Source organism: Solanum verrucosum, unplaced genomic scaffold, assembly GCF_900185275.1.
Source record: "Solanum verrucosum unplaced genomic scaffold, falcon-dt-bn FXZP01000186.1, whole genome shotgun sequence".
In the NCBI taxonomy this organism is placed as follows: Eukaryota; Viridiplantae; Streptophyta; class Magnoliopsida; order Solanales; family Solanaceae; genus Solanum; species Solanum verrucosum.
Window position 1 is genome coordinate 733,511 of NW_026020262.1, and position 22,297 is coordinate 755,807.

At 33.5% G+C, this 22,297-nt stretch overlaps 1 protein-coding gene across 3 annotated transcripts; it reads left to right on the forward strand.

Annotated features, from left to right (window-relative positions):
- Positions 1-3,630: 3,630 nt before the first annotated feature.
- LOC125833503 (double-stranded RNA-binding protein 4-like) lies at positions 3,631-19,310 on the forward strand. Of its 3 annotated transcripts, none has more exons than XM_049512661.1 (5): positions 3,631-3,796; positions 11,910-12,145; positions 12,536-12,752; positions 17,967-18,095; positions 18,844-19,310. In XM_049512661.1, exons 1-5 carry the CDS (start codon positions 3,703-3,705, stop codon positions 19,128-19,130), a joined length of 963 nt encoding a protein of 320 aa, XP_049368618.1. In that variant the 5' UTR covers positions 3,631-3,702; the 3' UTR covers positions 19,131-19,310. The 3 variants fall into 3 exon arrangements, with proteins under 3 accessions (XP_049368618.1, XP_049368620.1, XP_049368621.1); XM_049512663.1 differs by having other exon boundaries at positions 18,850-19,310; XM_049512664.1 differs by having other exon boundaries at positions 18,998-19,310.
- Positions 19,311-22,297: the final 2,987 nt, after the last annotated feature.

Consider the following 22,297-nt stretch of genomic DNA (forward strand, 5'->3'; position numbering starts at 1 on the left):
GATGGAGCATGCCAAAAACAGCTGCTTAATTTCTGTCATACTGGAAGAGGAAAGGATTGTCTAAGAACCTGAAAGACTTGGGACACCATACCTGTCTGTACAGTATATGGTGGTGTATCTGGAACGAGAGAAATATAAGACGTTTTGAAGGACAAGAAAATTCTGTTTTAAAAGTTAGATCTGATTGCATCATGATGTTGTCATTTTGGTGTCAATTGGAGCTGGTTTGTGATGCTGAATCCCTATTGTAGCTCATATAAGCTTTTGTATCGACAATTCGGGTTCTCCTTTTCTTTTATCCTTCTTTCTTTTTGGATTACAGCACCTTAGAGCTGGTGGTTTTTACATTAATAGTAATTACCTGGTAAGAAACGGTCATGGTATTTTGGGATAGATAAAAGTAGGAATGGTGTGAGATTATTGTAGAACCAAGACCTAAAGATATGGTTGTAGAAGTAAAATGGGTTTGGGATATGATTATTGCATCAAGACTTGTATGAGAAAGGAGATAATCGAAGTTATTAGTGCATGTACTCTGCAAATAGGATAAGATGCAGAAGCTAAAGCCATGTTTTGGCAGGATATGGACACTTGATTCAAGGGATTCTAGGATTCCAACATATCTTTGTAGGGAGGATATCTAAATGATGATGTATGTAAAGATAGCACGGTTTCATCAAACAATTACAAGACCTGCAATATTATGCGGTAGTGAAGGTTGGGTCACTTATATCCAACAAATCCAGAAGATAGAGTGTTATAGAGATGGGGATGCTAAGATGGAGGTACGATCATATAAAATTAGAGTTGATTAAAATGACCACATTCTCCTAAAGGTCGCTTGAGATGGCTTGGTCACATCTTGTATTGACCTACAGATGCGCCGATCCAGAAGCATGATACTATGGTGAGTGAAAAAGTTAAAGGGGATGAGGCAGACCTAAAATCACATGAAGAACGTTGTTTCGAAAGACCTACAGTTTCTGGAGTTCAATGTAGACTTAGCTAAAAATAGGAAACAATGAAAGAATCCATACAGGATTTAGAAGTGAATAGGATTTAGAGGTTGTTTGGGAGGGATTAAAAGCTGGTAAAACCTGCTTTAAGCACTTCTTAACTTAATTTGGTGTTTGCTTTACATGTAAAATGTTTTTTAAGTTAGGTGTTCCTAAGCCAAAATAAGCTAAAAGTTGTAAGTTGGTCACCCTCAACTTATTAGTACTTTTTTACTTAACAACTTTTCTAGTTTGACCAAAAGACTTACTTGTTCCTTGTATATTTTATCAACTCCAAATACCCTCCCCTTATAGAAGCCCTATGTAGGACTCTTTTAATTCAGAGTTCTTGAGTCATCTTTCTCCAGGAGTCTTTCTTTAAGAGATTTTCTCAAGAGAAAATAACTTTCTTTAATTTATATATGATTTTTTTTTGTAGTATTGGAATATATTTTTTTATATACAAACTTGAGTCAAATTACAACATAATAGTTATTTAAATAAAATAACTTATATTTATTCATAGTAATCTCATCAAAGCAATTTATAACTTAAAAGTGAATTGAGACAAAAATTAATTTATTTTTGAGTTAATTTAAAGTTAAAAGAGTTGAAATGACAAGCTTATTTTTACTTTAAACAAATTTAAGGGTATTTCAGTCAATTAAGTAGAAAAGAGCTTTTCAGCCCTTCTTTACCAAACACATCAATTGCTTCTTTTCAGCTCCAACACTTAAAAATTGCTTTTAAGCTCTTATTACTTAATAATTACTTAAATTCAGCTAACTCAAACGGGCTCTTAGTCTTGTTAGAGTACTTTTAGGGCCTGTTTGGAAGGACACCCGGGTAATTGGATTTGGTGTAATTGGTGTAATTACACTGTCTTGTCCTGTTTGGAAAGACAATTAATTACTTGGTCAGCAGGTAATTGGTGTAATTGGCAGGGGGTAATTACACTCTACAATTCACAGGCTCTGCCTGTGAATTGCTGGTAATTACATGGTGTAATTGCCACCTGATTACTTTTTAATTTCTTTTTTTTTTCTACTTTTATTTTTTTGTTTTAATTTTTTTTACTTCTATTATGTTAAGTTCTTTTTTTATTTTTATTATTCAAAAAATTTGTAAAAGTTTATTTTTATTTTATATTATTATATTTCATTTTCTTCTTGTTTCTCTACCTTACTTTACGTGATTCTATGTAATTTTCTCGTATTATCTATTTCTTTATGCCATGCTTATTTTCTCATTAGCATAATTTTATTAGAATTCTAATTTTTAAATTAAAATAGAATTTATTGTTAAGTAAGGTTATAGACTTGCGTTTTCTTTATTAAGAAAAAATAAAAATAAATCATATTTATTGCTATGTTGAAATTTGTTATAAGAGTATTATGTTAAATTTTTTGTTTTGAATTTATAACTTATGTTATATTTTCAGTTTCATTTGTTTTAGTAATATTGAATTTACATTGCACGTCATTTTTTAATTAGACTTGAACATTTAATAATTTATGACATTTTATTTATATATTATTCTTTTTATCAAACATGCATTTCACGATATTCGTAGAAACTTTATACTTTTAGTTGTTATGATCAATTCAATTGAAATATATTAATTTTAAAAAATATAAATCAATTATTTTTTCATAATATTAGTTACAGAAAATATGTTTATTAATTAATATATTTTCAAAAAAGAATATATATATCTTAAATATTTAATTTAATGTCATTTATAAAGTTTCTTATTTGTCTAGTATAAATTTTAAATAATTAATTTTTATTTTTAAAATTTATTATAATTTTATAATTGCAATTGTGCATCCAAACAGAACATGTTACACTGTGGCATCCAAACAGGACATGTGTAATTACAGTGTAATTACACTGTGACAACCAAACATGTCAGTGTAATTACTAGGCTAGTAATTACTACCCTAGTAATTACACCAATTCCAATTACCAAGTGGCTTTCCAAACAAACCCTTAATATTATTATGGATATAACATATGGTATGGTGATGACATGAATTTAGCTTAAATGCTGATTTGAAGTTTCATATAGACAACCTCGGCTTGTTTGGAATTGAGGTGTAGTTATTGTTATCATAATTTTAGTTGGGAATATGGTCAAGTTGATCGCCGAAAGAAAATAGGGATAATGGAGGGATAAGTTGTTTACCTAACGGGTTTGATACATCATAAAAGAAAATCACGCAGACCTCTGCAGTAAAAGGGCTAGGGAAGGGTTAGATGATATCGTCTCTATCGCTACCTTGCATTTTTTGAAGAGGTTATTTCCACTGCTTGAACCCTTGACCTCCTAGTCACATTATTTTGTTAGAAAAGGGGGACACATTTTCAATTTCCTTTTGATATGTTCATAACAACTTTTCCTATACCAAAGAATAAATTGAATTAACTAAATGTGAACACAATTTCTTATAATTTTACTATTGTTGTTTGTTCATTTTTTCTGCTTGTCTAATCGTTTGAAGTCAAATGATATGCTGCGTCTCTATCCTCAATGATCAAGTTTACACGCAAAACAGAAAAAAAGAAATGAACAATGAAATAATTATTTGATTTAATGGGAATACTTATTGGGGCATATGGAAAATTGCCTTGATATTGTTACATTTCACTTAGTTGTGCAGGTGCTTCGACATCAAAGAGTAAGGTGGGGGATAGACCTCCAAATATGGATGTTTTTCAGCAAAGACAAAATAACATTGGACAACTTTCTCATGTCAATGGAACTGCATTGGCTATTGTGGACACTAATACCTCTAAAGGTTAGAATGACACATTCATCTTCTTTTCAATTTTTTCTTGGATAGAATGTGGATTTTATTTCTAAGCACCAAGAATGTGCTAATATGACATCTCAACTAACTCCAAATGCAAATACAAATGATGCCACAAGGGCGGGTACGCCACACCATTCGGGCTCACTATAGTGGTTTGATCTCAATCTTGTGCACGGAATCACGTTGTGTGTGTCAAGTAAAACCTATGAATACCCTCCCGTCGCTATCTTTTATTCTCGTTTAACACAATTATATATACCATTTAGCTCATAAGAAATCAAGTAAAAATACTTGTGATAACACAAAATGTTATGGAACTCAACTTGGAGTGACATGAATACCTTTAAGCTTAAACAATTAATCAAGTAGGTGGCACACATAAAATATGAAAGTTTTACGTTCGTACTTCAAGTGAACTAACTTGACCTTTGTATGAGAAACACATGACATAGGTGGTGCCTTAAATGCGATGGGAGTTTTAGTTTCACATACCTTTAGTACCTTCCTAGCTATCGCGGATCACCAATAACTAAACTCACATAGATGCAGCCTCACATAGCCAACCACTCGCTTCCACCACTTAATTGCAGCCAATCAATCCAATGCAATGCACTACAAAATAATATATATACATGTTCATCAATAACCCGTAGGTTCATCAATAGATTCATTCCAATATTTTCCACTTATACCCAAACTAATCCAATTCTTTTACAATCATTTGGAGTGAATTCCTAGTTTATTTTTCCAACTTATAAGGTACAATATTAATTCTGCCCATAAGTAGAAACACTCAAAAATTCCACCTTTATCAATAATTCACTATTCATCTTGTTCCCTTTTCAAGAACCCTAGTTCATCACCAAAACCTAATTCGAAAGCTAGTGCAAAAATTCCAATTAAATGGTGATTTCCATTTTACACTACATCCCAAATAGGTATTCTATAATTATATTCAAGTGCGGGGTAGAGAATCTACCTATTTGAAGTCAACCCAACTTGAGTTCTTGAAGAATCTCCACAATTCTTGAACAAAAATTGATAGTTGTCTAACAATTTAGGATCATTATGTGCTACTCCGAAAAATAATTCTTGTTTCCTGGTTAATACCACCTCGCTGCAGCCACTGATGTGCGAAGGCAGTTGGCACTTTGATATCCCTGGAAAATTCCAAGAAAAATTCTTGGTGTTTCTTCAACTAAGCCTTCTAAAGAAAGAATTAGAGGGTGACCCCACTTAACCCAAATACCAATTAATGACAAGCGTAAGAAATGAACCCTTAACCCTTCTTTTTTCTTTCTTTTACTTAGCTGACAGCAGCTATACATATATATATATATATATATATATATATGCTACAATTTTCCCTAAGATATGCACACTCTATCTAAAGCATATAATTATTATACCAATACATCAAGTGCTCCATTTAACTTGGTAGCGAGTAGCGCGTCGTTTCCCTTTCCGAATATTATTTGTAACTCTTCGCGAGAAATTCTTAAATACCAAATAATTATGGCACACTCAAAAATCCTTAATTTGGTATATAGTGCACCACGTAACCCTTTATAGCTTAAGAGTTATATACTTGTATACTCAAAGTAATAAACTTAATTCCGATTCCGAGATTCTACACAGTAACTTTACTGGCTAAGCAATTTATTTTATTTGTGTGATTGTGTTGGTTGTCCATGATGCATTCTGTATATATTTTGCGAATGGAGCATATATATTTTCAATGTCTTAAAAATTGAGCTACCAGGAACTTAAAGAAGGAACAAGATGAAAATTTTAAAAAGAAGACTACATTCCTGCTTCTCCATCATACTAGTAGGACAATGACAATTGCTTGGCTTGTGACCTTGAAGGTTTTGGATCTAGTTGTCACCCCTCAAACCTAGGCCTGGGCGGACTGACGCTCGATTCCTTAACCTAACTTAGAGAACCCTTTTATATGAACATGAAGATACAACATTTATATGATATCACGTCAAAAAGCGGAATAGTAGGCATGAGTCACATAAGAACAACTCTCTGTCAAGGAGTGCAAAGGTAATTTAAAGTCTTCTTCTCATTCAAAAACATAAGATCTCCTTTGATAATAACAAAGATGTGAAACCATATTTAAGACAAATTGAGCTGATTTCAAAACATATGCATGACTTAAATACTCTATTTTATGAAGATAGAAATACTAGATTGGCAGGTTCTACAAGTTCAACATAGCTCAATTTTTTCTGATACAATGTTATGGTTTTAATAATGAAGCATAGAAAGAGAATTTAATCTGCTCATCTATCAAGTGATGTCTGAAGTAGTTTCTGTTGGTTTCTATACCATGCATCTGGTGAGATATTTAAGATGTTACATATGGTATGAATCCAGGACTCACATGGTATAAGTAGAATTTTCTTTCTTCTGTTGCTTTATATTTAGTTAGAATATCAAGCTCATCATTATTTACACTAATTTCTGTAATCATAACTTGGATGGTGGTATTAATCTAATTGGATTCATTCCATCAAGGAAGAGAAAATAGATATTAAGGTTAACAATGATGGCATTCAGTGGTACTTTCCTTTAATCTTAACTTTGATGGTGGTATTAACTATTTTATTCACCATCAATGAAGAGATAATAGAAATGAAAGTAAGCAGGGTTGACATTCAGTAGGTCAGTGGTACCTTGTGTTGAATTGGAGCTTTTTCTTTGGCGTTGTTGTTGAGTATAGTATTCAACACTGCATGGTTCTAAACAGCAGAAAAGGTGTAAATTAGTGATTTATTAAGGGATAAATAATAATGGTGGTATTAATTCATTAATTCCTTAATTGGATTCAACCAACCCATTAGAGTTCAGATCTGAGAAAGTATAATAAATTATACCTTAGCTCAGCTCCTTTAGGTGACTTCTGAAATTGCTCCGCAAAATTTCAGTTCAAGTTCAAGAGCCATTGTTTCTAGTAGCAAGTGACGAATTATCATGTTGAAGTGGGGATCTAGAAGCCTAGTAGAAGTAACTGTGGAGAAGGGTTACAGCTCGAACATCCAGTTATCTAGTTTCAAAGTTTCGATTAGAGGTGTTTTCAACCTATTTAAGGTTCAGCGCACTGAAAATCATACAATGAAAAAGAATAATTTGGTAACAATGCTGAAATTACCTGATCTCTAAGCTTGATGATGGCTGAAGATGAATATTGGAGGAATCTCTATAGACATTTCCACTTCCCTTCTCGAGATCTTTCCAATTTGTGTTGGCTACAATTTATGTGTTCTATATTTTGTTGGTTTTCTTAGTCATTCTGGGCCATTTCTTTTGGCCTATTCTTTTGTATATATTATTGTTTTATTAATAAAAGTTTGCCATGGCCCATTTGGTTTTAAAAAAAACTACTATAGGACTAGCTGAAATCTGATCATGCACTGAATCATGGTCAGTAGAAAGTCCAACAAGTGTAAGAACTAAAAACAATGTCTGCCTATGTTCATGTTGTTTTTCCACGTTCGTAGTGACTGATTAACATGTCTGGAATAGGCGAAACAAGGCCATCAACTTGGAATCAATAGATCGCCATAGGAGGCTACACAATTGAGCATCAACCTTCTCCTATTCTACTTTGATTTTTGCATCTTCCTCACTAACCTTAGCCTTTTCATCTATCACACAAGCATTGTTTGTTAAGTGGTTTTGGACTTCTCAACCCTTGCACCACAACTCAATTGTGGAAGCCCAAGGTAAATATTTTGAGCTTCCCATTAATGGTTCTAAAGTGATCATAGGGCTTGAACTTCCAATTCCTGTATTTTTGGAGCCAAAAATATCTATTCGGGAAAAACATCTTGTGAAATCAGATTTTTGTAGCCAATAATCTGGAAATACGTGCCGGAATCGGTAAAAAAAAGTCCCTGCAATTTGAAAAAAAAAGATTGTCGGAAATCAGAAAGAAATAGGGTTGTTGCTGGAAAATTAGATCTGATCGCCAAGAATTGGTCGGAACCAGGAAATAATTATATGGACAGCTTCAGAATGAAGTGGCGACTCCACTGGAAAAAGAAAGCTGCTGAAAAATGATGCACACGCCTGCCATGGATATGATGAGCTCGTCGGTGTATTGCTTCTGGCGGCGTGTAAGGGCGTATATGTGACACTAGTTTCTGGCTAGTCTAACTAGAGTTTGGTTGTCGGGGAATTCCAAACCTAGTGGTGGCGTTAGTTTTCGAAAATCACTAAAAGAAAATGCTATTTACTTAGACAGCCGCTTAGATCACCAGGAAGCTACAGAGGGATAGCTGGATTCATTGAAACGATTCATATCGATACTTTTCTCTCAATTGCTCTGATAGACTGATACCATGTAAGAAATTATAGGAGAAAAATATTATTGAATTGTATCTCTACATTATTACATTGACTTATTTATAGACAATATTACAATCCTTTTTCAAGTAGGATTCTATATACTATTCTTGTTCCTATTTAAACTCTAACAAGGAGTACTTATCTTTGAGTTCATAAGGCATCAAGGGTTGTCAATGTTACCTATCATATTATCAATACATAGAGTACGTGGGGTCCTATTAGGATTCCCTAAGCTTCAAGACCTTAGTTTGTTAGGAATACATGACATCGGGGTACATATCAAAGTAAACTGTATACATGAGGGGTGCATGACATAAAGGATAACTAGCACTTCACACTTACGGGTACACATACATGAGGACTACATTCGAGGAGAGTACATATCATTTGAGGACACTAAACATGTAGAGAAATGTTCATTTAGAGCTTTAGGGTGATATAGCATTTCATGGTTGAAGCATACATGGAGCATGTCATTTACTAAAAGGATGTATCGATTTAAGAGATATAACATCGAGAAGAACAAAGGAAATTCCCACATTGAGAGGAGCCATTACATACCTCAGCCCGACCTTAGTAAAACGACCAACTACTCCATTACGACCTTAATCTACAAGACTAATAATGATAGGGAGCTAGAATTAGCGAAGACATTCATAACTACGTTACTTTTTCAATTATCAAACACATGTGAGTAAAAGCCCTTCATCAATGGTGTACCAACAGCCAACCTACTCCTTGGTAGTGACAACATAAAAACTTCCCTCCGAGTCTGAGGTGACCCATAACCATCCAGGCAGTAACACCACAAGAACACCTCAAAACAAATCCCCATTCTCATAAAGCTAGCAACAATTTAAGTCATGGCTTCCGATCACCACCCCATGAGTCCCATTGCTAAAACATTCTTATAACATCAGGAACCATCCATGCATAAACTCTGAAAAGGAGGCGTACCTTGAAAGATGAAGAGAAACCCCAAAAATCATCCCTTGAGCCCCAAGTGAAGAAACCCCTATGAATCTCTAGAATCCGAAGAAAAATTGATGTTAAAATCACGTATTAGGTGAAGAATGGCTAAGATACTATGGGAAGAAATTACCCTGGTGTTGTAGAACTTGGAAGAGAGAATAAGAGTGAAGAATAGCTTTGGGTCGCCCAAAAATGAAGGGAAATGAAGTGAAGATCGAGTTTTAAAACATCTGGACGAGCCTTGATGCAGAGCTAAATGCTGGCTGCATATGGGAACTTTTGGTCGCATCTATACTGCACATAAAAACAGGACTGTAAATTTTGGGCCAGATGCGACCAACTTGCGGTCGCATATGCCTTCACATATGGGCTAATGCGGTTGCATATCTACTCAGCGTACTGCTCTGCAGTCCTTCAGTTGAAAGATCTTTAATTTTTTGCTCCAACTTGGATTGAAAAATGGTTTGATGTGCTGGAAAGAAGACTTAGAGCTTTAATTTGATAAGTAGACCTCCCTCTAATTCCTTGTAGATTGGGAGACACACCCGTTTGAAGTCAGACCACGTATGAGATGATTTGAAACAATTGACCGCAATGTAACCTTCAACTTGGACTTTTGTGCTAAGCTTCCCCTTGACCTCTTATCTTATTTTAACCCTTCAAATACCTCATATATTGGTTCCTTGATATATTTAGCCACTTTCCATCTTATTCTCCCGAGGTTGAACAAATTCATCTGCGTCAATTAGTAGTTCTTTGGCATGGAGATACCGGGTGTTATAGTAGTATTGGTTCTAAGCTTTTGTCTCATGGCATAAAAGTTGTTGATTATTTGCATTGCTGTGTTGTATCTTTCTATCTATTTTCTCTTCTTTTGTCTCTATTTCATATTGCTTTTGTTTATTATTAGTGTAGCAGTTGTATATCATTTCACCTCATTCTTAAAAATCTTCAAGCTGACTACATGTCCCTTCAAAACTGACGTAAATCTCTCTGAGAAGAAAAGCATATACCTATAATTGGGAGTGAAAGCATTAATTCTTTAGAACAGGTGGTAAATGGATCTTTTTCCTTCTGGATTTGATGAGGTTACTTCATCGGTACCTTGGATAAAGCACCTGTAAGCAGTTGAGATTTGAGATATACAGCCTAAACTAGGAAATGAATTGTGGAAATGTCGCTTACTTCTAGTTCAGATTAGTAGAAGGTTCAACCCATCTGCCAACTAGACCAGTATAAGTTTTTAAATGTATATCAGTACATGGTTGATCGTTGGACCTTCCTATCCAGTACAATAGTGTTCTGAGTTTCTCTCTGTGAGAGTCCATTATTTGTAACCATTAGCTTTAGTTGATCTTAGATGAGGCCTCTTGGCAGTTCCCTTCAGATGTTCCTTCCTTCTGTTGTGCTTTATAGGATATTTTGTTCTTCTTGGTGAACTTAACTACTCACTCCACACTTGTTATAGTTCATCTTCTTATAAAAATGAGAGTTGGCATGTTGGGGGAATCTATATTTTGAGAAAGGTAACGTTGTACTAATCAACAGTACAAAGGTTGTGCTGGTACAATTTACGGATTCCAAAAAGTTAGATATATCCTTGTTCGTCTTACAAGGATTCTATGATGTCTGAAGAGTTAGCATCCTTTGGTCCAACATGCTGGAATAGAGAAGGAAATATGTCCGGCCACAAAGAGAGATGGAAGATTGTCCTTGTTTGCATCTGGTGGACAATATGGAGGGAAAGGAACCAAAGATGTTTTGAAATCAAGAGCATCCCTTTCCAAAGTCTGAAGTTGAATTGTCTTATAACCTTTTATTTTTTGTGTAACTATGTACTCCCCAAAAAGGTGGAGGATATTACTCAGTTTCTAGATAGTTTAGGAGGGATATACGTGATAGATTTCTTTGGTTTTGCTTACTGTAAACTCCTGATGTAACTACTACTAAAATACACTATTGGTGTATGTTGTCTATAAAATGTTAACTTTCTCAAAAAAAAGAAAAGAGTTAGCATCCTACACAACAACATACCCAGTGTAATCCCACAAGTGAGTTAGCATCCTGCACATAACTTCCTTTACACCAATAATGAAATAACAGTTAGCAGCTCATCTTGTTCTTCTGAATTGAGCTGTATCTTCCTTCAAAATACCTGCCATTCCTTTCTCTCCATTAGGTCCACCATATACAAGCTAGGATCATCTTCCACCATTTCAATCCGGCACCTAAAAATATCAGTTGTAGAACTAGGCATATCCCATCTTAGTCCAACCATGTTCAGGAATAGTTGCCATAGCAGAACAGTGAGTCCACAGTGAAAAAATAAGTGGCTGTTATATTCTGCTTCAGTATAACAAAGGTAACACAACTCATCTGAAAGCCCATTTTCCGGGTTAAACAATCTTATCTAGCTACCAACGAAGTAAAGCAAGCACTTTGAAAAGAATCTTAACTGTGGGGGGAATCTAGCAGGTGATTATATTCTGTGAATGTTTACAGAGCTTCAAATTCATGAAAGAAAATTACTACTGAAGCAGTTCCGTACAAGGATAGAATTATAAGAAAGATGCTTTGACCTTATCGCAGATAAACAGTAATTGATATGCTTGGACGCAGTGTGCGAAATTGTTGAAGTATTTCATATTTCTTGGAGACTTCATTTCTAGAGTGTGAATAATTCAGATTACAGACTTCTTGATATTTCTAATCAGCTAATCCTTTCAAGACAAGTTTCTGATTCTTTACAATTTTGTCCATGTTGCAGGCATGCTTCATTTGTACAAGAGTCGATTACAACACTATGCCCAGAAGCAAAATCTCACTTTACCCGTGTATTCTTCTGAACTTGATGGCCCTCCTCATGCCCGTTGTTTTAGGTCAAAAGTGACCGTTGACGGGGTAACTTATGAAACTCAGGAGTTCTTCTCTACATTGAAGGAAGCTGAACATGCAGCTGCAAAGGTTGCTTTTGAGTCCTTAGCACTTAATGACACTCAGGAGGTTAGTACTCCCTTTGTTCCTGTTAATGTAACAGTCTTTCCTTTTTGGACTTTCCGAATGTTTGATCCATTCTATTTCTATACAACTTCCGTACTTCAAAAACTCAAATTTTGTCAACTGCCCAAATCTTTGAACTTCCATGTGGTATTTTCTCTATCAAATTGACTTTTCATCCACTGTTTTAAGACTTTCTTCTTCTATTCACTAATATAATGTGCAAGTCAATTTAGCACATTAAACATCATGTCTCGTTCAAACACCATCAAGTAAAACGGGAAGGAGGGAATATTTAAATAATTTTAGTTTTACTTCGGTGCTGAGAGATCATTCATGTGAGTACATTTCATTGTTCTTCTATGTATTTATTTAATTATTTTTGAATAACATCAGGATGAAGGTTTGTACAAGACACTTCTGCAAGAACTGGCTCAAAAAGAGGCTTTACTTTTTCCAGTTTATGATACAGCCAGAACTGGCCCACCTCATGCACCAGTATTCCGCTCAATGGTGGAAGTTGGAGATGGGACTTTTCAAGGACAAGAAGCTAAAACCAAGAAACAAGCAGAGATGAATGCTGCAAAGGTTGCTTACAATGCCCTTGTGAAACGTAAGGAGGATATACACTTAGTATCATAATTTGCAAGTTTTCTGAATTAAAATTACTTTGATCGGGGTACAAGGGCAAATTACATGGAATTTTATTTAGATAAGAAAAATGATATTTTTAAAAGACAATATAAAACTAAGCAGGAGGACATGGTGTTTCCAACTAATGAAATTAATAAACTAAAGAACAAGGAAAACTTTGCACATCAATGCTGTTGGAGTTTCATTACAGCCGGTTATGTTAGGACCGAAATAATTTGGTGTCATGCGGAAGCTAACAAAGCAAACTTCGAAAGACCACGAGTAAGAAGACAAATGAGAAATATACCAAAAGACACAGATTTTACGTGGTTCGGTCAATTGACCTACGCCCACAAAAGAGATGGGCAATCCACTATATAAATATGAGAGCACAAAATATAGAGAGAAATAACATCAACCAATTCACTCAAAATATAAGGAGGTTCACACAAGTGATAATGTATCACTTGTTTCCCACAAATTCTCCCCTCTAACCAAAACTCTCAAAGCCCCTAGGACAACATTGTGAATGCTGATTAAGTTAGAAATTTGTGGAGTCCTAAACCTTTTCCTACAAGAAAATGACTAGCCAAATATGGTGATTTTTTGATTTCCTTTTAGGAAAAGAAAAATCTATTTATGGTAAAAAAAACTCAGGGCAAATACCCCACAGGTTAAACAAAAATCAAATTACAATAAATAGTTCAAGAAGCTATATCTACACCTAGGGCACCTAGGTGCTTTCATGACTTTCTAATTTTCTACGGAATACATTAAAATCTAAGTGTAACTGAAATGTTGTGTAGACCTAACAGTATTTCCAGTATCTTATTGGTTCACATATAAAAATTTGCTGCTTCCTGTGTAGCTTTTATGTTGTGAACATAAAAGTTTAGTATCTGGTGGAATTACATTGCCATCTCCTTTCAGGTAAAACTAGTCAATCTTAATGTCCAAAAGATGATAAGGCCAATGGCAGACAACAACCGTGGATAGAAAAAGACGGACATGATATATTAGCCACCAGAGGAAGTATCACTGTAACTAAGCCCAAATATTTGAGTATACCCCTTTGCAACAAGGTGAGCCTTAAGCTGATCAACTTGCGCCATCCACACCAATTTTTACCACATAAATCCAATGACAACCAGCAATAGATTTACCTTAAGGATGAGAAACACGCTCCCAAGTACCACTGGCATCTAAAGCAGATATCTCATCAATCATAGCTTGTCACTGTTCTAGATGAGGAATTATTTCACTTGTAGACTTGGGGGGATGGAAACACATGACAAAGATGATAAAAAGGCATGATGGAACTATGACAACTTAAAAAGGTATAATGGGGGTTAGTATTATGAGGGGATCGTATACCTTTTCAAAGGGCAATCAGTTGACTAGGGGGAGACAAATCCTTAGTAGATGCATGGTCTCATGCAGGACGTGAATCATCTAAGCTTAATGTTGGACGTAAGCAATGATGGTCAATCAAGAGTGGTGATATTGTGGCTGGAGATGTAAAGTGATAATAGATTCCTCAAAAGTTGGTATAGGTAAGACATGTGAGATATCATGAAGATGTAATGTAAGGTCGAGACTTAGAAATGTGACATCAACTGATACCCTTTCTGAACTACGAACCAAGAAATACACATTTGAGAGCATGATGGGGTAATTTATCTTTTCCAAGGGCTAAATTATTAACAAAATACGTGCTCCCAAAAACACAAGAGGGAAGAGAGTATAAAGTTGACTAAGGAAACATTACTGAATAAGGAACCTGATTCTAAATGGAAGATGAGGGCATTTGATAAATCAAGTAGCAAGATGTGAGAACTGCATTGCCCCAAAAACGGAACAGAACATAGAATCAGATGAGAAAAGTGGGAGCAGTCTCAAAGAGGTGTCTATTCTTTCTCAATACTACCCCATTTTGCTGAGGATGTACAAACAAAATGGCGGATGAATCCTTGGGTGAGTCATAAACGGCTGAAACTGGAGGATATATATTTCAAGGCATTGTGGTAGAAACTAAGATGAAAATGATACTTTACTCGTTAAATAAAGTTGAAGAATCTTATACACTGCATTAACCAATAACTATGTCCGAATTGAGTGGACAAATCTCAAGATACAAAGGCAATATTAATATTTTTCTTAGTCAGAATTCTCCTAAATATATATATTTATACTAAACATAAAGATAACTCCTAATAGATAGAGATAGAAACAATAACTACTATAGATAATTACTGCTTATATATTTTATCCTTTTTAAAACAAAGAAACTAAGATAGATTATCTCCTCATGCTCGTCTAGATTTTATTCTAGAGTAAGTCCGTAAAGGAGCATTCATATCAGTGCATCCCTCTTCAAAAGTTGCCTTGTCCTCAAGGCGAAAAGAAGGAAACAAATTTCTTGGGTAGGGTCGCATGAGGTTTCCGGTCCTCTTAGTGGTACATGTATATGCACAATACCCTTGTAGAGAGGTACCTCGAAACAACGATGTTAGTTACCAGAAATTCTTTGTCTTCTAATTACTGTCTCACTAATTGCTCTGACACCGTGTGAGAAACAAAAGAGTTTGAGTCATTACTCAATTGTTGGGGTTTTTCGTATTATTTTGTTGTAAAACTGCTTTGTTACTATCTATTTTCTCTTTTACTTCTGTTCTATCTTTTTCTAGACTATTATTGTCTTGAGCCGGGGGTCTATCGGAAACAACCTCTCTACCTTACTTCTAAGGTAGAGGTAAGACTTGCGTACACTCTACCCTCCTCAAGACCCACTGTGTGGGACTACACTGGGTATGTTGTTGTTGTAGCTATTGGGGTTTAAATAACCATACCATGTTGTAAAAAAGAAAAGAAATCAATACCTAGTTACAAATTACAATAGGAGTAAATTAAGTTACCTACTATATTTACTTATTTTCTAAATATTCGCAAAGATTCTAACAATTAGCATAAATTTATGGATTGCCCCTCCCCCCCAAGGAAAAGTTTAATATGAAGGCAAGGAGAATCAACAGAATTCAACCGACTCACCCTATACATTCAGGAGACTATGGATTCTGCTATTTTCTGTAGAGAATTACACAGAAGCCTTTTCCAGTTGAAACTTTGTGGACATTTATAGAGATATTGATTGTTGGTAAGAAGAAAACCTATAAATGGGGTGGTTGCATGTCTCACTTAATGCATAACTTGCAATAGCTCCACCAGTTGGAATTAAATGGATATAGCTAAGATCTCAAAAAGTTGCATAGGACCAACACACACACACATATATACACACACACACATATAGGGATGTTGCGTGTTCCTTTTGTTTCCTTCTGTAGGATCAATAAGATTGTTTTTTTGAGTTACATGTTCTCTTGATTCCCATGCACTATTCCATAGTTTCCACTGTCGGACAGTTTCTCTATCTTCTCCTATCCATCAGAGCATTCACACTTTCAATCTCTAAATCATTTCTGACCTGAGATGTGTTGGCTATAGCCTTACTATTCCGTTATGTACTTCATCGTATTGCAGATCCGTGAATAATTAATTGAATTTATTGACTGTTTCCTTTCTGATCAGTTAAATACACCAAAAGTTCCATCACTGCCTCTTCATTATTAGTTTGATCTAGTCTGTGCCCATGAGCTGCCACTTGTTGAACTTGGCTACATCTGCATGAATAAATATGTGATAATGTCGTTTTGTTTGGAAATTATGTGAACAAGATACTAATTGCTTTTACATCATTATATGAGATTAGTATTTTTTTTCAATCCCTTTGTTTACTTTTGCAATATTGTACAATAAGATTGTTGAACTTCAAGAAAAATGATAGTTGCATCATTTTTAACTCTTACAAAGTGGGGTCAGTACTTGCATCATCAACCATTTCCAGGTGTACAATAAGATTGTTGAGCTTCAAGAAAAATGATACTCCCTTTGTCCAACAATACTTGTCCACTATTGACTTTGCACACTTCTTAAGAAACTATAAATAGAAGGTAATTTCACTGTATCACCCTTTGAGTATAATAAATATAATGTCTTGAAGAATATAATAGGGAAATAACTATAATTAATCATAAGGGTAAATTAGGAACTAAGTGTAAAATTATCCATTGATTTCATAAAGTGGACAAGTATTGTTGGACATTCCAAAATAGTATAGTGAACAACGATTGTTGGACGGAGGGAGTAGTTGCATCACGTAACTCTTACTCGGAGTAGCTTTGAGATACGATAAAAGAAAAGAAAAACACTTACCTAGATGATTGATAACTATTAAGAGATATTTCTTTAATTATTACTTAAAGCTTATCCAAACCCCACTTTGTGGGATTTCACTGGGAATGTTGTTGTATTAGTTAAAGCTCATTTTTTCAATAAGCAAAATATTTTCTCTCTTCAAATCCAAGAATTTTTTGTTGAGAATGACCACACATTGTCCTAGTTTAATCAGCAAATATTGAAATACCATTGTTATTTATATTTTGTGGTTCTGGAGAGACTAAAGTTGTAGAATGCTATGTTTATAGTACTTCTCAAAAAATTACTAGTTGTCTACAGCAACATACCCTGTGTAATTCCACAAGTGGTCTGGGAAGGGTGTGTTATGTAAATGCAGACCTTACCCCTATCTTGGGAGAAAAGGAGGCTATTTCGGATTAACCCTGGGCTCAAGTAAAAGCATTACTAGGAAGTTCGGGAAAAGAGAACAACAGCAAAAAGATACTAAGTTGACTATGAAAGTATAAACAACCTCAGTGCTGGCCATTTGTATCGGGAGAAATATGGCTACTATCCATCTTTTTTTTTTTCCATACAAGTAGGAGCATTAGAGAGTTGGTGAATCAATTTTATTTTAGAAGTAATCCATAAGTATAGAAACCGATGTTTCTGAGGTGATTTCCTTCTAATCAACTTATCATTTCATTGGAACATCTTTGGCTTATCACATAAAAGGTATATTTTCCCACTTCACAATTCAGTTATACGACATTTTTCAAATATTTATGCTCAAATATCAGATGAATTATTCAGTCTTTTAAGTTTTTTTGATGAAACCACTTCAACCTAAAGAAAATATCTTATGTTTCTGTTCGAAACCAACATTATTAACCTTGAAGGGTTGGGTTCATTGGCAAGTTCCAAGTCACGTGTACAATTTCATACTTTTGTGTTACAGGTGGTCAACTAGATGAACCTCTTCATGTCCTTCCAGTCAGTTCAGAATGTGTTGTTGCTGATGTTTCACAACTAGTTGTTCAGCAGAAGACCAAATTGATAATTGAAGAACTAAGTTTGCAAAATGAAGGTGCTTTCTGAAGTCTGCAACCCCTTGATATCATTTTTTTTACTTGTTTTCTGCTTTTTTTGTGATATCTTTCTTTATGTGGAGGCTCTTAATTGAACTAAATATATAGGTGTCACAGGTTCAGCTGTGCCACTGTCATGTATTAAAAAGGAGAAGACATTGTTGAGATTGCTGATAGAACTAAATTGAGTATCGCTGATGTTTAAGTACTTCTTTAAGGAACAATATAATTTATTAATGCATTACCGCAAAAGTAGTCACAGAGAACAGTTTTCAGAACAGTTCAGTGGACAAAGCCAAACACTGTTTTCTAAAGTAATAGCTAATAGGTTTGATAAATGATGTGTCACACTATCAAGTTGGGAATTGCAATGTGACTCTACATCTTTTGGACCAAAATCTCTTTTGCACAATAACTTAGTGTGGTTGCATGAGGCGTTCTTTAGTAGGTTTCATATCATTGAGGTCAAGATAGTGGAATTTCTATGTATGGACCAACCAGTTTAGTTAGTTTCATCAAGTTGAAATAACATTAATCCTTTAGAACTAAAGAGTTGCGTTTCTTCCAACTCAAATCTCCTCTTGTCTTAAAGTGATGCAGATTGGTTCCGGCTTTAGTCTTTACAACTTAAACAACATGGTCATATAAGCATATTATCGACTTTGTGTTTCTTCCAATTTACACTAGCATCAGTTGTCTATTGGTATTATATAATGTGTTACTCATTATTTGACCACTTATTTTCAGAGGCAAACACAAATGCAAAAAGACACAGATGTTCGAATGCACCCAACACATATTCCCTTATCAGGGATCATCGTCCTGATGCCCCATTTGTTGCTTCAGATTCAACTGATGCAGTTGTTGAGTCTGTTGATTCTGGTACGTATGCTGGAACCAGTATTTTGCCAAGTGAGAAGATTTTCATTTTCCCCCGGAAAGCAAACATGGACCTTCCAAGTGGTGCTTCTGTTTTGCCTTGCAGCAACGAAAAATGGGTTGCTGCTAGCTTAGAGTTGAATCGAAATCACTAACTGCTGAAACCCAACTTTGTAATGCTGTTTGATGAATCTTATCTTGATGATAAAGTTCAATTCTGATAATTTTGTACTGGTACTACAATATGTGTAAAAGACATATGTGACCTATAGATACAAAAAATTAATCTATGCTATATTTTTTGAGTAAGTACTAGGTTATGCTTATTAAGAAAATTAACCTTCCGTGGTAATTATGAAAAGGAAGTCTACTGTTGGTGTACAAAGCAGGAAAAACAAGGACACAACTGGAATATCTTTTGTTAAATCTCTTTAGCCCTAATGCCCAATGTATCATTTGCTACGGGTTCAAATTGTTGCTTTTGAATCTATCATGTGCTAGATCAATTTTGGGTATCATGCACATAATTGACACACACACACACACACATATATATATATATATATATATATTACTTTAAAAGCATAAACTCCTAACTTGAATGTTAATTTACTGTAATATTCTTAATTAAGGTTGTGACTTTTTCGATGAGTTGTGACTTTTCCGATAAGTTGTAATTTTTCGATGAGTTGTGACTTTTTCAATAAGTTGTGACATTTCCAAATGGTTGTGACTTCTTGGAAAGGACATGACATTTTAGATAAGACACAAAAAAACACGTGTTCATATTACCCTTTGTTGACTATAAATAGAGGGGATTCAGATTCCTCTCATTTTTCGATCACAATTTTTTTAAAAATCTTCTACTCTTCTTCTTGCATTTTAAATTTTTTGTGTGTGATTTATTGTCGTTGAGTGAGTTCGAAGTTTAGCGAAATATGGGGCACTAATCTGATGAAGTTAATCGTTCTATCCTAAGAGGGTATAATCCATAACTTCGAGTACTTGAGGAAAATAATTTTAATTATAAAATATATATTTTTTTTGCTTAATATGTACATTAGTATGTTGTGTTCCAATATATGAAGTTAACATGATGTAGTCTAATTTCATTTGTTTTTGTTAACAATTTATCTTGTGATGTAGATATATGCTTAATATCTTTTTCCAAATTAAGAGAATTGTCATGATGTGTTTTTTTTAATGCTCAAGACAAAAGAACGACTTTATATATCAATGCTACTTATGTGATTTAGATTGTTAGGAAGTTTGCTTCAAAATAGTTATTACTATATAAACATTGCCCTTTTGTTTTACTTATTTACTATTTCTTGATATTTAAGTATTTTAGACGAAGAGAAGTTCATATGACTTGTAATAACGCAAGTTGAAGTTTGTATTAATTTAATTTTTATTATTTATTTAATAGCTAATTTTTATGAGATAAATATTTTCATTAATGCAAATATATATATTTATATTTTGGTAGGTATTTTTTTATTTAAATTAAAGTATTATATATTTCATAAATGTATTATCAAGTTAACATGATCTTCTAACTTCAAAATATATTATTTTAAAATATTTCGAGTTATTTTCTTTAAAAAAAAAACACTCACAACAAATGTGAAAATATGTGAATATATATGAATCATTTAAAACTTATCATTTACAAAATAAATTTTATATTCACTAATATGAAATAAACATTTACCTTTAGTCCCTACACTAAATTAAAATCTAATAACTAAAAAAAATAGTAACATTAATTAAAAGTCCTATTTATTTATGTACATATAAAATTTATTAGAAATTCAGCTATTGCACATTAATTCTTCAGCTATAACATTATAAATTCTCTTAGTTATTACTAATTATTGTAAACGTTATTCATACTCTTTTACATTCTTAGGTATAATATTAAGAATTTAATAGTTATTACATTAATTATAATTCTATCTTTCATCTTTCCTTATATTAACTTTTGACCAATAATTGTTCATATTATTAAATCGCCCATATATATATGTTAACATGGTGTTGTTATTTTTAATTTGATGAATCATACTTGGTTGAATAAATTGAAATAATTTCAAAGTATATGAATTATATCATTGTTGGGTGTAAGATGAACAAGTGATTATATATATGATTTCACACATAACATATATTCTTTAATTTAATTTTAAGTTTTCTCCGGAAATAAAAAAGAAAACCTTTCTCAGTTAACTATGGACAGTCAGATAACTATCTTTCATTTATGTACACAGTCAATCGAGAAGTCAAGTATGAAAGCCAACAACAAGAACGTCATTTATTATGTTATAACTTATAAAATAAAAATTAATATAAAAAATAGTCTAAAAGATAAAATGTAGTTGTTCTCTTCACATGTTCATATGACATCTAAACAGTTTAACGTGGAATACACGTGCAAAGTATATCTTGTTAGATGACAAGAAAAATACACAACAAATATAGTCTATAAGGTAATATTAGTGAGATACGACTAATTAAATGATTGAACTTCATCAAATTGAAATAAATATATACATTATTGCATTTAACTAATAAAATTTTTCATTGACGATCTTCATAGGTTCGCGTGAATAAGAGATATAAATGATGATCCACATTGATTATTCATAAAAGAATCTGCAATATGATTTTGTACAAAGCTTAGTATTCAAATCTTCCCCTAAATAAGCAATACTATTTACTATAATATATATTTTCTGAATTGATAATCACAGACAACGTACGTGTCAAAAAACTAGTATATATATATATATATATATGGGCACGTGTGACTCCCATATTATTCAATATTAACTTTTAAAAATAACACAACTAATAACAAAATGTGTGATGAATAACACAATTTTTTAAAAATACAAGCTTGAAATAAATAGGAGTTTAATCTATTTATTGTATACGTACGCCCACAAACAACTCACAAACACACAAATATAATGAGCGGAGGAAATAAAGAAAAATAAAAATATAATATTGTGATGAGAATATTATGCATGGTGAGAGGAAGCAAAAATGAATACAAATCAAACTTGCTCAAAATTAACTTGTTTCTATGCATTTATAATTATTACAAATATTTATTCAACAAAAGTAAGGAAGAGAGTTACAAGAAAATGAGTGATAAAGAGAAAAGATGGAGGAACTCACCGTCTATATATATTTATATTTTTTTCTTCAATTAATTCTTCACCTAAACAACCTATGCCCCTTGCACACTAGCAAGATAAATCATTTGACAAATCAAACAAAATTTCAGTTTCAAAAGCCTGAAATTTAATTGACATAT